Source organism: Carya illinoinensis, chromosome 14 (genome assembly GCF_018687715.1).
Source record: "Carya illinoinensis cultivar Pawnee chromosome 14, C.illinoinensisPawnee_v1, whole genome shotgun sequence".
NCBI classification, from domain to species: domain Eukaryota; kingdom Viridiplantae; phylum Streptophyta; class Magnoliopsida; order Fagales; family Juglandaceae; genus Carya; species Carya illinoinensis.
The window spans coordinates 11,862,628-11,879,595 of NC_056765.1; the positions used below are offsets into that span (position 1 = coordinate 11,862,628).

At 34.8% G+C, this 16,968-nt stretch overlaps 1 protein-coding gene across 9 annotated transcripts; it reads right to left on the reverse strand.

The window, feature by feature from the left end:
* Positions 1 to 442: 442 nt before the first annotated feature.
* Positions 443 to 14,728, reverse strand: LOC122294630 (phototropin-1-like). Of its 9 annotated transcripts, none has more exons than XM_043103531.1 (24): positions 14,458 to 14,728; positions 13,101 to 13,175; positions 12,177 to 12,909; positions 11,886 to 12,068; positions 10,291 to 10,382; positions 8,940 to 9,210; positions 8,597 to 8,810; positions 8,417 to 8,487; positions 8,149 to 8,255; positions 7,986 to 8,035; positions 7,798 to 7,902; positions 7,479 to 7,538; positions 7,310 to 7,399; positions 7,050 to 7,126; positions 6,249 to 6,333; positions 5,625 to 5,705; positions 5,317 to 5,420; positions 4,370 to 4,419; positions 3,805 to 3,911; positions 3,554 to 3,676; positions 2,597 to 2,648; positions 1,629 to 1,741; positions 969 to 1,109; positions 443 to 885 (listed from the first exon to the last, which is right to left on the reverse strand). In XM_043103531.1, exons 3-24 carry the CDS (start codon positions 12,905 to 12,907, stop codon positions 781 to 783), a joined length of 3,012 nt encoding a protein of 1,003 aa, XP_042959465.1. In that variant the 5' UTR covers positions 12,908 to 12,909; positions 13,101 to 13,175; positions 14,458 to 14,728; the 3' UTR covers positions 443 to 780. The 9 variants fall into 9 exon arrangements, 6 of the variants coding, with proteins under 6 accessions (XP_042959465.1, XP_042959466.1, XP_042959462.1 ...); XM_043103532.1 differs by having other exon boundaries at positions 14,371 to 14,728; XM_043103528.1 differs by lacking the exon at positions 14,458 to 14,728 and adding an exon at positions 13,251 to 14,284.
* Between the last annotated feature and the right edge of the window lie 2,240 nt (positions 14,729 to 16,968).

Genomic DNA, 16,968 nt, shown 5'->3' on the forward strand with positions numbered 1-16,968 from the left:
AAATTGTTCTCAGATACACTAAAGCACTCTTTCTTCTTGTTGCTCTACAATAACAATTTTATAGAACAACTCAAAAAAACCTTTTTTTTTTTTAAGAATTACAAGATGAAGAGATATACTTGAGAGGGAGAACTTTAGTTTTTCTCATCACTTCTAAAATCTAAACAGATCGATTATTTTATAATCACTTATGATGCATTCCAATGGCTAGAAAACAACGTAACAAATGCCGTCTAATGGTTAGTAAACAGCTAGTTTTCATGTTACGTAACAAAAGCTATATATCGGCTAGTTTTCTTTTACGTAACAAATGCTGTCTAATATTTCATTATTCATTTATTTCAATGAGTTGAGTTCTCCATCAATGCACAAGATTTTATTTACATATAAAGAAAATGCAATATTGCATTATTATTTAAAATACCCAAAAATAATTTTATCATTTTAATAAAATCTATAACACAAGCAAAACCCTGTGAATAGGTCGATTTATATAATCTTAGTTGAAAGTTCAAACCAATTGGGATTAAAATTACACCATGCACACATTATATAGGACATAATAGAGCCTTAATTTCCTTGTACTGGTAGCTACCAGATTTAGCTGTTGATGAAAATGCCGAGGGAGAAACACAACCCAAGCCAATTAAAATCTGATTCCTAGACACATCAAGGATCTCTCAGAGCCTGTATAGTGTTTGTTTTCTGGAGGAGATATGATTCAAGTTCTCAAATCATTAATAGGACCAACCGAAAATGAAGACACATTTATCATAGCTACTAGAAAACACTTGTCAGGAGATCCTGCAATTCAGGATCCAAAACTGTGGATTCCTTCTCAGCTTCAGTTGTCCCAAAGAGAATAGCATCAAGCTTAGGAGGTTTCTGGAAACAGGCAGTGTGTCAGAAATTAAATGTAGTATTTCATGCATTAGCTCCAATCCATGCATTATAGGTTTTAAATTTACCATGTTTCGAATTAGTGTCCAATTGACACCCCAGAAGAAAGGGTGACTCTTAATTTCATTTGTCCCTTCCCGAGAACCCAATCGGTTTTTGGGATCCCTGTGCAACAGCCGATACATCAACTGCTTTGCTTGGAGACTAACCTGGAATGGAAGACATCAACTTTTTTTCAATACCACAGCATATTTGGTTTATAACCATTCTGGTTATATGTGATTAAGGTAGTTTCCAAACTCATACATAACTTCCTCTTTAAAAACACAAAAACAAAAGAACTCATGCATAAGGTATGTAGGTGGGAATTAAGTTTGAACCGTTGGTAAAAATAACTCCATGCATTATTCAAGTGAAATGTGCTTCAGTTTAAGTAAAAGAATCATATTTCTTGAGTTTGCTAGTTTTGGTTTCGGTTCCAAAATCGTTTCATGATGAAATTCGCCTGGGGTGGGGGGACTGTCTTCATGTCCTTTCGGTTTCACTCACTTTTCCAAATGCTGACTATGGGAATTTCTTACCAATTGCTCTGTTTTTTTTCCAAGGGAAGAGCACAATATATCCATAAATGATTTGTTAAATAAAACTTGGGATTGTTTTTAAGAAATCATGCCAGTTTTGTTAGGCAGTAAACGTGACAAATAGTTTAGGAGCAAGATATATCTCACCAGTATTCTTCTTGAAAACTTAAGATCCTTTTGAAGAATATTGGAAAATGTCTTTTGCCTAGTCTTTCCCCTAAATGGTGTATATCCATAGAACATCTCGTACATAAGAATACCTGAGAAATGGAGCAGTCAATCAGCAAGGTAGTGTCAGCTATACAGTTCTCGAGAACGTAACAATAAATGCAATAGTATTGCATGCTCCACATGTCACTGATAAAATTGGTGTACAAGTAATGCAAATCAAGTATGATTTGTTATGGTTTACATGCTTCAAGAATGAGAAGACCAATGCATATCTTATCATTTCTTATGGACAACTTGTGCATTTGATTTTATAACAATATTTGAAATTTTCTTATCTAATGGACGATCAAGATCAAATAGTGATGATTTGCCTCTGTTTTAGATTATGTTAGGAAAACCAATATCAATCTCTTCCATTTGAATCAGGAAATCGGAAGAAGCTCTCCTTCCAGAAATACAATTAAATAGAATCATATCATACTCTGACACGATGGTGGAAACTTGCTCATGAAAAAGATAACAGAATTTGGAATACCTAAGAAACAATAAACTTGGCTTATGCTAGTGTTAGAAAGTTTTTGTCATCTTTGCATATTGTTCACTGATTTTCATAAAGCATAGTCCCAGAGTTGTTATTGGTTCTCCAGTTCCCAAAGGATGAAGCATTTCAGTTTGCTCGTTTCCCAAGCCTAAAGAGCTTTCTTTTAGTAAATAAATTTACATATTTGATTTTCCAATTCTTTTGTTATGTTGAAAGATGTATGAAGGGTTTCATTAGTATCCAACTGTAAAGCTTTTACAGTCACATTTGGATGGTTTCATGTTTCTCATTTGTATTTTAAGTTCTCCCCCCACCAAGCCAAAGTTGTTAAAAGAAAATCAAAGCCTGGTTTAAGTCATATGCACTTCGGATGCCTGATTTCATGAATAAGATAAAAATCTACCGAGAGCCCACCAGTCCACCGCACTAGTATGGCGTGCCCCAGTTATGATTTCCTGCAAAGAATTGAAAGGGAATGGACATTCACATAAAATTCAGAAAATGACAACAGACGAGTCAAAATTAAATCTTAGATACATTTGATCTCCAAAAAGTTGTCTTAACAGGTGAAGATACAATTTCTAGGTAGAAACTACACAAGGTGACAGGTTTGCTGAACTAAAAAAGAAAAAGCAGTGAATGAGGGTAGGTCCCATCTCTTCTCACCATATAAAACATGTCTTTTTAAAGCCTACCTATACATCATATAATTTTTAAACTCCTCTGAAACTACATCATCAACTATCCCACTATATTATTACTAGATGACAATTAGCACTATAAAGTCACATTATACACTCCCGATTTTGTATTGTAATTATCACTATTATTTTTTGTTTGATTTGTAATTATCACTAGTATTATTATTATTATTATTCTCATTAAGTTAAGTTTATAAAATTAAAATATATCAAATTAAATTAATAATTTTTGTTTATAATTAGTAGTCTTTTAGTTTTTCTAAGCATTATTTTCTGTTTTCTCAACTTATTCCCTTTAGTTTGACACACTATCAAAATGGCTTTTGGTCCATCTCTTCACTCAAGTAAAGTTTGTGAGGTTTATCTTCAACAAAGGAGAGTAAGGGAATAGAAGATCAAATAGCTCAACCAAAATTTTAGATATCAAAATGCAAACGTTTACACTCTTTTAGAGGTTCTAATTATGGTATAATGCCTCAGTGTGATAAATTGGTTACATAGAATATTTATCGTTTTCTCAATTTAGTTATTTCCTCAAAATGAAACACTACATGAAGATGAGTCTTTTCTGAGACAATTAGTAAAATTCCTCTAAGATAGACATGTAACAAGCACATGTTAAGATCCAGTAACTGTAACGATATTCAGTTTTGACAAACCGGAGCTATGTACTCCTCAGTGCCAACAAAAGAATTTGATGCTCGCACAGGTTCAGCCATGAAGATAAGATTCTCATGACCCTTATGTTGTTTTTTCTTTTCATTTGTACCTGGAATCAAAAGCTGCAAAGAGCACAGCCAAAACCATCATATTTATTCCAAAATCTCAAAATGATTGGATGTATGCCAAGATTTTTTCTTTGTTTTTGCTGAAAATATTTATGCGATAGAAGATTTGATAAAAAGAATACCTGAGGTTTGCAGGATGCCAAACATGACAAATCAAAATCTGTTAAGCACACGTGCCCATTGCTTTGGAGTAAAACATTTTCAGGTTTCAAATCCCTGTAAATTATCCCTGTAAGGAAATCAGCAGGATATTCATTAAAACTATGAAGATGCAAGAATGCAAGGATTTATCTAATTACTCCACTGTCTAATCCACTATACCCACATCACGCTGTGGTGAAAAACTGCATCAATATATAATGTCAAGCTTTAAGTAGCAGAAAATTTCAGCAATCAACATTGCTTAGGTATATTAAATATCATTATGCAGGTACAGGGCACACACATCAAGGAGCAAGACAGAATGGTTCACACAACAATCAGTAGGGCCATCTTGACACAAAAACAAAATACTGTGATAGCATCAGATACAGAAACTGCTGGAAAAATATTGTACTTGTCAAGCTTGCTCAGAAAGACTTCCTTCAGTTACTCGCTGACTATGTTTGTGAATTACCATTTACCAAAACCATCACTCATTACATATAATTTAATAGATAGACGCATACATAATGCACAGTAGCCTACCCTGACAGTGAAGGTACTCCAATGCAATTATTAGCTCCGCAGCATAAAATCTATAATTATCAAAGATTGCAGGTCAGTTCCCATAAAACTTAGCAACATTAGCAATCACAGAAATAATACGGTTCTGATTGATAGACCAAAAAATTTTCATAATTGCCCAAAGTATTAAAAATAAATGTGTGCAAAACCTGGCTAAAAGTTTTTGTAACTCGTCCAATAATGTAAAGTACAAACTACCATAAATATAAATTTGCTTAGACAAACAATTCCTCGTGGTCAAGATCAGAACAAAATGAAGTAACTATTAGTGCCATATATACCAAAACAAATGAAAAAGGGTGAATCCATGTGAGCATTAGATTAATTATTCATACAGCAAGGGGCTCATCTGTTTGCAACTTCGGGGATGGCAATCAGAAAAATGCATACATATGCAAAAAACCAGCTTTTTATGCTGATCAAATTAGGGTGGCCTAAGAAAAGTACGAATATAATTGGGATTGAAGTTCCTTTTTTTTTTTTTTTTTCCTTTTTTTGTTGTTGTTGTTGTTGTTGTTGTTGTTGTTGTTGTATTGTTCCATTAAAAATGACTCCTATCACCAGTGACTTCGAATACCCCTCTAATTCATGAAACTGTAGCAAAGGGATCAAATATCTCAAATTCTTCTGACAAAAGTATAATTGAAAATGGATCACTTTGAATGCAGAAAGAAAAAATAACCTTGAATCAGCTTTCAGACTATTTTTTTTTTATAAGAAGCTTCCACACTATGTATAAGCTACAGGAGAAACTTGGATAAATTTTTGTCCAACTGCAAAAGCAATACCTTTAAATCATTATTCTATGCTCATTTTATCTTAGCTAACTCTCAAACTCGGTACAACATAATTTTCCTTATTTATTTTATTTGATTGGAACAGTTTGCTTTTATCTGTTAAACATTTACCTCACTGCATCTTCCTTCAGGACCTTTGTAGGTTGTCTTTCCAAAAGCAGGAAGAGTTCTCCACCAGGGCAGTAATCAGTTATTAGACAAACATGTGTTTTGGTCTACAAAGGAAACACCTTGATTGTATCAGATTTTTGTTAAAGATTCCATATTTTTATTCTATTACAGTTAGTAGTATGTAAACTTTCGCTTCTCTCCACTAGGATTAAGTAATCAAAGAATCAATTTAACTCCTGCAGCTCATAGAATTTCCTTTATTGAAAACCATCTTCTTTATTACTGATATTTATAGAGATATTTCTAACCTGAAATGATGCATACAGTGCGGGAAGAAAAGGATGATCTAACATGTCAAGGATTTGTCTCTCTGCACAAGCTCTATGCACCTGTGGAACATGAAGGAAAGGAGCTACATGTATAGAAGTGGAAGAGTAACAAGAGGACATGATTAATGAACTACTTACAAAAAAATCACTCAAATGTGTAGAGAAATAGGAGGAAACGAATTATAAAACTTAATATCTGAGTTGTACATATTTACTTGTCCCTTGAACTTGAAGCAATAAAACTTAAAAAAAGACCCTAAATTGGCCTAGTAAGATGGTAATATCTTCCAGCTACATCGTGCCATAGAGTTGATTTAATGTTGTGATAAAAGAATGGATGAGATTCCTTGTCTATTCAAAGGTTCATTTTATTATTTCCGTCAGTTTAGACAGTAGTAACAAAATGTAGTAACGCAGAACTTAAAAGTTATAATTACATTCAATCAAGCAGCAAGAATAAACTTGGATCTCTAAGGCGAAGATAGCCTAGCTAAAATATTACATAAATGTAATACAGAATCCAATCAGAAGTGATAGGTACTGACTTCCTGCTACAAAAGAAAACGTAAAGGTAAATAAGATGTGTATAACCAATTTCAATACCTTGTTACGGTTGAGCATTACACTTTTATCCATAGCCTTCATGGAAAAATTCAGACCACTTCCACACAATTCCACCAAATGCACACTGCAATACCAGTCATGAGTCATACAAATTATCCAAAACACATACAAGATTAAACGAAGATTTAAGATAAAAAGGGGGTATCAACTATAGACCATAATAAAGCAACAAGCTCTTGTTAAGATTTCCAAGCAAAAGTTCAGCTTCCATTTGCATCTTACTAATATCTTTAGGTAGCAGATACTAGGCTAGAACAACTTTGATTTTGTTATCGAAATCAGCCATTTATATTTCTAACCGATAGAATATAGTTAACACTACTTACTAACATCAATTGAGTAACCCTAAGTTGTTATACGGGCTTTGCAGTTGAGGTCAAAATACTAACAGTACTTCCAAAGGTATCACTGTAAGATATGGTCTCATTCTAAATAGCAGAGTATGTGCAAGTTATATTTATTTAAAATAAGGTATCATAATTTCTAAAAACAACATTATGGGTCTAAAAAAAAAAAACAACATTATGGGCTTCAACCCAGATGTCAAGTATTGGCAACAGCTTGAGTCACTCAGCTGTTTAATAATGACAACCGAAGTCAAGAAATTGATGTTCTGATTCATGGGGACTTCATATTATACTATTCTAGGTCTTGTTGCAACTTGTAAAATTCCAGCCACACAAACTTAAATTTCCATGGCATTAAGTCTGTGACTCCACTCTATATACCACAGTTATTATTGCCACAAAACTGATGGGAAAATGGAAAAGAGCATCATACCTCCCAGTATCACCAGATCCCAAGGGTTTTATTGGCCTGAAATGTTTCAAGCCTATCTGTTCTCCACTATCTAGAATCTGCAAACAGGTGTTACATGAGCAAATTAGAGAGATAAAGGGGAGTAAAATTCAAGAAAAGATAGGAAAGAAAATCCAAATACTTGAAGAGGCAATGAGGAATGTAGAAAAATATAGCATAAATCTTAAGAAAAGACAGAAAAAGAAAAATATCTTCAATAACTATATTTTAAAGATTAATACCTTTTGGATAGCTCTCCAAGAGAGGCTGTCTTTCCTGTGAGGTTTTGGGTGAACTACCTTGGAATGGCTAATCCATAAATCTTCTGGTTTCTGTGGTTGGAAAAAAATACTTGTAGTAATTGTTTACGCCCAAAAGCTTTTCAGAAAATGTGTTTCAAGGGGAAAGTACCAAATTAGCATCAGGAAGCCCTCTCACTGCATCATCAACATTTTCTGCAGTTTCTTTGACCTGAGAGTAGATGTCAAGTCAAGTTGTTTAAAAAACCCATCAATGTTTTGTAGCTGTAAGCTGTAAACAAGTGTAGATTTTCACTCCCCCTTCCTCTATCCCACCAAATAAAAAAATAAAGAGAGAGAAAACATGTTAAGAAACTAATATGCAGTGACCTCTGAATTGAAATTTGTAATTTTGTACACCATTATACCCCAAACAAATCCAAAAGCAGATCACGAAAGAAATAAAGGAAGCATTTGAAAAAGGTGTAGACCAGTTTTTCACTCTCTTTTGCAGTGTCTTCTGGAATGCAGTTGCGAAGTGGCTCAATGTGTTGACTACCATCTAATTGTACCCCAATAAAATACTGTACTTCACCCTGTTGAACCAGTAAATATTCTGATTAACTCTCTTGTTAAGATCACATTATGTACTTGTGAAGATTATTTGCACTGTGCATACTTTTTGATCACGCATGGGTTCCAAATGAAACAGGTTCCAGAACTTTTTACCTGAAATGAGTGTAAAAGCTATTTATTAAAGAGGGGATAAAAAAGTACTTTGTTAATTCAGCATTTCATTTATTGATTTTACGTAGAGTAGAAACTGTATATAGTAAGCATACCGCTCTTCGTGTAGTTAATGAGCTGGACCGTGACTTCTGTCTGGTTGTCAACTGCCTCTCTAATTTTCTGCACAGTTGCCGGATCAGTTTCGGGTCCTTGCAGAAACCTATAAAATCCAAACAAAATAGATATGTTTGTTGAATATTATAGGAACAAGAAAATGCACTGAACCTTGGCTAAAATACATTCCCGTTATTACTGGATGGAGATACATTCCGTTTTGCATCATTTTCATACTTCAAAACATCAAACAATTTTGAGGCACACCTGCAATTTCTTCCCAGGATTTCTTCACGACTATACTCCGTAAGTTCTAAGAAGCTATCGGAGGCAAAAATCTGAGTATTCGAATAATAAGAAACATTAAAGAAAAATTTATCAATGTGCATACTGAAATCCAAATAACATAGTTGGAGCAAAACAGATAGTTCCAAGTAGAAATCTTACGATAGGATTATCAGGGAGCCTTGGATCTGTAATGACAAAATTTTTCTCGATGCGCTCAAGTGTAGTAGCAAGATCAATACCCTTCCTCATTTCCTTCTTCCTTACTCTGTCATCAACATGGTCAAGCCACTCATCATCATTACTCCCATCATCATCCATAGCAGTTTCAAAGTCAAGACTTTCCGTAACGTTGGATTGACTCTTCCTAATAATCCTGATCACGGTAGAAGAGCCATATGAGAAAGGAGCTTACATGATATACAAAGACACTGACAAAAATGTGAAGTCAAGTATAAAAACTGCATTTGAGAGTATGCTTATCATTCCGGACAGGATATTATACCCCATAAAAGAACGCCGACTAGATTTTCTCTGTTTCTTTTCAGGTACGTCACTGAAGCCCTGCATTGAGCTTCTTCTACTTGCAAGTGAGTTCCTCCTAGGTGGAACAAAACTCCATGAGTTTCTCCTTGCTAGTGATTCAATCCTCTCCTCTTCCTTGCCACCTCCTGATTTTCTAAAGGGAGGATTTATTGATTCGCTGAGTGCACGAGGTCTCTTCACTGCCTGCACAACCTCAGAAACTGAACTGGTAGCCATCTCTTTCTGGCGAGCTGCAACAGACATAGTGTATTCAATTAAGCCTAAAATTGTTTTTTTTTTAGAAGTACATCTTGAACACTAAATCATATTTTAAATCAAATCATTCTTTCTAATTTGCAAAATATGTCTTGCCACCAACAAATTATGATACCTTGGGAATTTTCATGACTATACACCCATTATCCTGTATTCCTGTTGGGTTTTTCCCTTCCTGATTATCTCAGTGACATACTGGAATTCTTAGAATGCTGGTGGTTTCTGATGTTCTGGGGAAATTGCTAGAGTCTAATTTGGTTGAAATAACTAATGCAAAAACATAGAATGTCCAGTTTCTTTGCACTCTGTTTATCTCCACAATAAAATAACGCTTCAGTTCTTGGGTTAATGCTGGCTTACATCTGCCATGTTTGTGGTGAACAGATAAAATCAGTACATTCCAGAAAGGCTGAAGTTAGCTTCTGCTTGCATTTTGGAGGAATTATTGTGTTACATCTATCATATTCACAACAAATAATCTACAGCACCTCAACAAATGTCTCCAGTTCCTGTGATCTATTTCTTACTAGAAACAAATGGGGCCTTAGACATTATGAGTAATCTCAAGGTTCATAAGATAGAGGTTTCTTTAGGATTATCAGGATGGCATTTCTAACTATACTTGAAATTCCTTTAAAAAGTTACAAATAGTTAATTGGCAGAACTTGGCTCTGCTAGAATGAGTGTGCTAGCCCCGTGGGTGTTCCTCATTGTTTAGTGTTGGCAGTTGTACATATAATTTATCATTAATATCGCAGTTTAATCAAGTTTTTTTTTTTTTTGGGAAATTTTCTATTGTCCCAGTCTTTAGTCGTTTACACTAATTCTTGAGCCATGCAAGAATTGTATTACTATCCTTGATCTTTTTCTCTCATAGTTTATAAGAAAACGATTATAAAATCTTTCTTTTTTTTTTTTCCATCATCCAACTCCATAGAACTCAACTAAATTCAAATAGAACCCAAAATTCATTAGAGGCTCTTTTTTCCCCAATAACAAATAATGAGCTCCAACCAAATATGAAAGAAAGAGAGAGGATGTGGCGCAATATATACCATCATATTGAATCAAGGACTCTGGCAATCCATTGGGACGCACCATTTTATCCCTGGACCCCTCTGTATGCTTGCTAACCTCCACTTGCATCCTGCCAAATCACCAAAGCCACAACAAGGAAAGCATTCCATTATTGCGAAATTAATAAATTCCCAGCTCCCTGTCTTTCCATCACCATCCATCAACGATTGGACGGTAAAAAGTTCACCGCCCATGCCCATGCCGATAGTTTAAAATGGTGCGTCCCATTTTAATAGTAATAAAATGGTGCCAAACCCAAACACCCATAGGTTTAGGTGTTGAGAAGTACGAAAGAGAGTTATAAATAGTAATAAAAAATATGTAAAAAATAATAATAAAGTAATAAATAATAATAAAATATAATTAAAAAATAAAAAATAATAATAAAAATAAATAAAAAATAAAAAATAGTAATGAAAAGTGTCGAAGAGACTTCAACACCCAAACTTAGAGGCCGGACCACATTCCATATCACAATCAAAGAATTGAATCCAGTAAGTGACAGTGTTGTGGGGCAACACAGTTGGCCGAAAAGTTGGTTCTTTAATATGGCGACATCCTAATGCTTGATCATGCTAGGAAGAAGTGGCAGTCCCGGTCTTACTATTTTTTTTTCCCCCAACATTTCACAACCCCATTTATCAATCACTTGATTCTTGGTAATCTTGTTGGCCGAAAAAGTTGATGAATATGAAAAGGATGGAGTTTTTCAAATTTTTTTCATCTCATTTAGAAAATGTGAAAGATAATTGTTGCATTTGCGGTACAGTTATTTTAAAAAAATTAAATAAATATTAAATTTATATAAAAATAATAACTATTTAATAGTAAACGTTATTTTTATTTAAAATAATTATACGATACTTACGTATTTTATAATTATATGTAATATTATTCGAAAAGCACATATTTATTTTTAACAATAAGATACATAATAATTTTCTCGTTTCATTTCATTTTATCATTATAATTTTTTCAAACTTTAAAATAAAATAAAAATTTCAACTTTTTCAAATTATAAAATAAAAATAATGTTAAAAAATAATATTCTAATAATATTTTATTAATTTGTAACTTTTATCTCATTTTATTTTATCTCATCTCAACTTACTATCCAAACCGCTCTATTAAAGAATACACATATCACATGCAAAATGGGCACTTGCTATTTTTATAGGTGTTTTGAAGGAAAATTATGTACCTTTTTTTCCATATATTTTTTTTAATATATGACGTATGAAATTTATTTTAATTTGGAATTTTTAATCTGGTTCGAAGAATTAAACGAGAGAAATAAATATATAAAATGAATTTCTTAAAATCTTATTATAGAGTTTAATTACAAGAAAAGTAAAATAAAAAAACAAAATTATTATAAAATTTATTTTATGAATAATATTATATACAACTGTGAAGTGTGTAAGTATTATATAATTATTTTAAAAAAATGTGATATATTATTAAAAAATTAATTTTTTTAATATAAATCTCATATTTATTTATTTTAATACATTCACCACTAGTATTATTTATTTTATTTTATATAAAAAAGTTTTGTCTAAATAGAACTAACCCAATAAATTTAATGATTTTTCCAGCGTCGTCCTTAATGGGTGTAACGGTGAGTAAATTCCAAAAAGGCGTGCCATCTTTCTTGTAATTGAGCAGCCTCCCACAGAAGCTCGACCCTGCCTGCAATGTCTCTCTTATCTTCGCTACGTCTTCTGGGTTTGTATCCTTACCCTGTAAAAACCGACTGAGACAGACAGTCCCCACCACGCAAAATGTCATTAACAACCTTCACATGCATATATGACAGTTATTACAGTTGAAACTGATCGGGGAAAATGCACAATATTATTACCAGTTTCGACCAACCACCTCTTTGGATGTGTACCCTGTCATCCTGAAGAATCCGGCACTGGCGTACATTATTGGATAATCCGGTTTGGTCGCGTCGGAGACCACAAACGTTTGTTGGAACGTTGATAAGGCCTCCCTTAGGTCCTCTGATATTCTCGGAATCCCACTCTCTTTCTCTCCTCCGTCTTCCGATAAATCGCCGGAGCTTCTCATAGAGTTGTTTGAGTCTCTTTTTGGGTTTCCAGGCCGGTTGTTCGAGTCATTGACTCCGCTTCCGCACGAGCTTCGCGCAGAGTTGTTCGAGTCTCTTCTGTGGGGACCGCTGCCACCCGAAGTCCTGACGGAAACCCCTTGCAGCTTGCCCGTCTCTGTGTCGGTTTTCAGCACCAAACCCCACCCGGCCGCTCGTTGTGCCGCAGCACCGATTTCTCCCGACCTTGATTGCCTCTTCTGGGGGATTGCTGCTGGTGATGGCATCGGTGGTGGGGTGGAGTCCTTGAGGGCCATCCATGAGGTGGCGATGTCCACATTCCGACCAGACTTGGAAGAGAGCTTGGGAGACTGGTCCCGACGATTGCTTAAGCGTGTATGTAGCCATTTCTGCCATTTGGGTTGTGAAAGGATGGCCTGGTTGGTTGGCCTAATAGAGTAGGTGGTGGGATTGAATACTTCAAGCGAGCGTCTGGGTGGTGATGGTGTACTGAGAGAAGATTGCTGGTTTGATTGGTCCATCTCTGCAGCAATGAAAATGACAATAAATGAATGTTTATACATACATACATACATGAAATGAATATGCACGAGATATACAACTGTACAGAAACTGGAAATCTTGAAAGTGATTGAAATCCGGGTCTAGATGAACCTCAGCTACCCAACTATTTTGGGTATGGTGGGCCTCTCGGACCCCAAAATGAATTCTAACCAGGAATTTTGCTGTCATCTGAGAATGCGGATGCAAGTTGCAGAACGGTGCTGTGAACTCCGATTTTGCAGTTTTCTGATTGGGAGTGAGAGAGATACAATTAAATATTGGTGTAGTTTGGGTTGGAGTTTGGATTCCAAACATAAATACCTCCATATCTTTTACCCATCTCTCCTACAAAGAAATTATGGTGAATGTTGTTTTTTCATCAGCGAAAGAAACTCTACGCGTCTCATACTTTTTTAGGGTAGTTGTATCCCTATGATCATCAGGTTAAGGAACCCAATAAAGGGATAGACATTAGAAAGAGCAAAGATCTGAAGTTGTATCCAAGCAAAGACAGATTTCTAGTTAGTTTGATAATGAATTGAAGTCGTGCAACTCAGTAGTTTGCTGCAGGTGAGAGTCGGAGAGAACAGAACTAAACATTACAAAAGGAAAAAGAAACACCGACTCTGCAACTCATCAAAGCTAGGAAAGATGAAACACTGAGTGGATAAAACAAAATCAGAATGCAAAAGCACTTTGAAAATTTGTAAGGCTATCATATGGGGAGAAAAAGAAGAAAAAAAAAAATGTAAAACCACGGCTTGTGGTGTTTAGACCAGATGGTATCTCCTGATTCTCCCCGGCCTGTAAAAGAGAGGCAGATACATGGTGAAAATAACCCTCTTCCGAAAGAAGTTTCAGAATTGATTAACCAATGATCAGTTTCAGCATGAAACTTTTGACTAGGAAGAACATTGAAATTGTAGAAGTATTTCAAGCAAAGCTGGTTCTGCTGAATCAGGCATGGTTTTTGGCCTGGAATGGAGAATTGGAAGTACTTGACAAAAATCGGTTTTCAACTGAGCCAACAAGCTGTTTGGATGGGCTATAACATTTACTCTTCGATCCTCAGCTCAGGAAAGAAAATCCTTTTGACTAAAGAGTGAGATCAGAGAAGAACCGAGAAGATACAGAGCAATTTTCATTAAGGACTAAGACGAAAAATAATTAAAAAAATAAAGGGAGAATGATTGTCTTGTCAAAAAGGTTTGCTGCCTTTCCATTCCGAACACCGAAAATTCACTTTGCTCTTGCCCGGATTCGCATGCCCTTCAACATATTCAGCACTAAAAAACTATGAGAATTTCGAAAATAATTTCAGAACATGATGCATATGATTTCCTTGCTTTCTATTATCTTACCTCGGTTGATATCTTTCCTGCTTTCTTTTAGAGACGGGAAGGGGTTAGAAATATAAGAAAAGCAACAAAAGAAGTCGAACCAGAAGCAGAGGGAGAGAGGCTTCTGAATCAGGTTTGGAGTTGCCGGATCAGTATGCAGATATATAATTCATGACAAGAAATTATACCCCATGAAAGATCGGAGACTATATTTTCTCTGCACTGAGCTCGAGTTCCTTCTAGATTGGAGCAACACTCTCTGAGTTTCTCCTTGCTACTGATTCAGTCCTCCTCTTCCTGGTTGTTGCCACCTCGCGAATTTGTAAAGGGACAATTTATGGATTCGCTGAGTGCAAACTATCAAGGTCTCTTTCACTGCCTGCAGAAGACATTGGCAGAACTGATCGGAGTGCAAGTGCTAGCTAGCCCCTTGCATATTATATGGGTGTTCTTCAGTACTGTTCAGTCATGATATAATTCATCCTTTGATGTTTAAAATATAAATACTAACGTCACATTTAGATGTTGAAATGATCTCAGATTATTTGAGTTAATTTGGGAATAGTAATATTTTATGGGTCCATTGTATGTGTCTAAATGAAAATAGGTTACAATATGTATTTAAATGTATGAAGTAGGTTGATACGTGTCTAATTTTCTTATGAGAAGTTAAAAAAGTAGTAAATTTCATAAATGATTATGTTAAGATGGGTTGAGGTGAATTTGTTAATTAGTAGATTTATTTCATTAATTTTAGGGATTGTTTCTCTTAGATTTAGGAGTTTGAATTATTTTGGATTGAGATCTAGATTAGGAGAGGGTTAGTTGAACCCTAGCTCTATTTATTTCTGTTTTACATTGTATTTTCATTATGCTATTTTTTCAATAAAAGTTTAACACTTGTTTCCGACAATTGAGTGCTAGATTGAGTTAGTCTTAATTTTCATCATTCAACTATTCGGATCTTGTGTTGCCTTGAGGTAACCCTAGATTCATCCACTCAACACGATCTTAAACACTTGAGTGCAAGTGAGGCTTCCATCATTGGTGCTTTTGTTGAAAACCGTTCAACCCGTGGAGAGGAAGCTAAGGAGGAAAATCATGGCCGATCGACAACCAACGCATAGGGAGCAGATTAAGAACCTTGAAGTGACATTGGAGGCACAACACATCGCCACCAATGAGCGGCTTTGAAGGTTAGAGAAGATGATAGAAATGGAGATGGAAGACGCCATAGAAGAAGAGCCTATAGTCTCAAGGGTTTCGAGGGATCTAGAAGAAGCCAACACCATGAGAGAGTGGAGGATTCGGATTCATCTAATCAAGATTTCTCAAATTTCGATAAGGAATCAGTTGAGAAAAGCAAAAGGGAAGAAGGAAACCCAGGCGAGAGGAAGGGCAGGTGAATTTGTGTTCCAAACATAACCTAAATTCTCGGGACACTTCCTTTGGGATTTCATTTGAGTAATTGAAGTTTAATCAAGTTTAATGAGACTTGATTATGGGTACGTTTGGGTAATTAGATGAGAAGATAAATTTTCAATACTTCTCATAATTTTTTTCTAAAACATCATTTGAACATTAAATATTTTTCAATTTCAAATATTCAATTTTTTCATTTAATCATTACTCATTACAGCTTTAATGAACTTAAAAAAAAAAAAATCAATACAATATTTTCAAACTTCAAAGCAAAAATCATATTCAAACAATTTTTTAATTTTATAATATTTTTATTTAACTTTTTCTCTTTCATTTTTCAAAACCCAATAAAATATATTAACTCAAATAATTTTATTACTATTCACAAATAATTTAATTATTATTGTAGATTTATGATATATTCCAAGTGTCCAAACGAGCATTTAGTTCACCATCAAGTGGTTTTTTTTGGGGGGGGGGGGGGGAGGGGGGAATCTTTGTTGTCATTGACTCATTAGTTTACACGTACTAATTCTTGAGCCATGATAACATCAGAGATAATTTAAGTAAAATTGTAGAAGTATCGACCCTTGATGATCTTTTTAATTATCTCCTATATATATAGCCTATAAAAATAATATTGAGGCTGGGCCACATTTCATATCACAATCAAAGAATTGAATGGAATCCGGCAAGTAACAACGTTGTGGGGGCGACCCAGTTGGCCGAAAAGTTGATTCTTTATTGAGGTCATGACATCCAACATGCTACGAACAAGATGCAGTCCCGGTACTGTTTCTTGCTTTTCTACTCGGTATTGGCCTGTCAGTTTAATACAGTATGGGTATGTTGTGAGAGAAATTGGACCAAATTACCAGGATAGGATGCAGCTGGTGAATCTAACTGAATTGACAAATCAAGAAATGAAAAACCAAAGAAAATAATTGGTAATATTCTCATGGTCCCCGGATTAATATTCCTAGCTAACTTTGTCCAGCTAGTTGTGAGAGATGGGGGATACTGATATGCCAATGCATCTAGAAGTAGAAAGAAGTTGGCGAGTCTTACAACTCAATATGTGAGCCATCCATGGGAGGACTCGGGTTGAGGTTAACTTCCCTCTTCAATAGAGTCCTGTTGAGTAAACTAGGATATATGGAATTTCCTCAATAAGGGCACTAGTGTTTGTAAATCCTTGCTATCTGATAAATATATGAAAAATTTATCAATTCCTGCAAAATAATCACTCTAGATTTTGGAAAAGTTTATTAAAACAA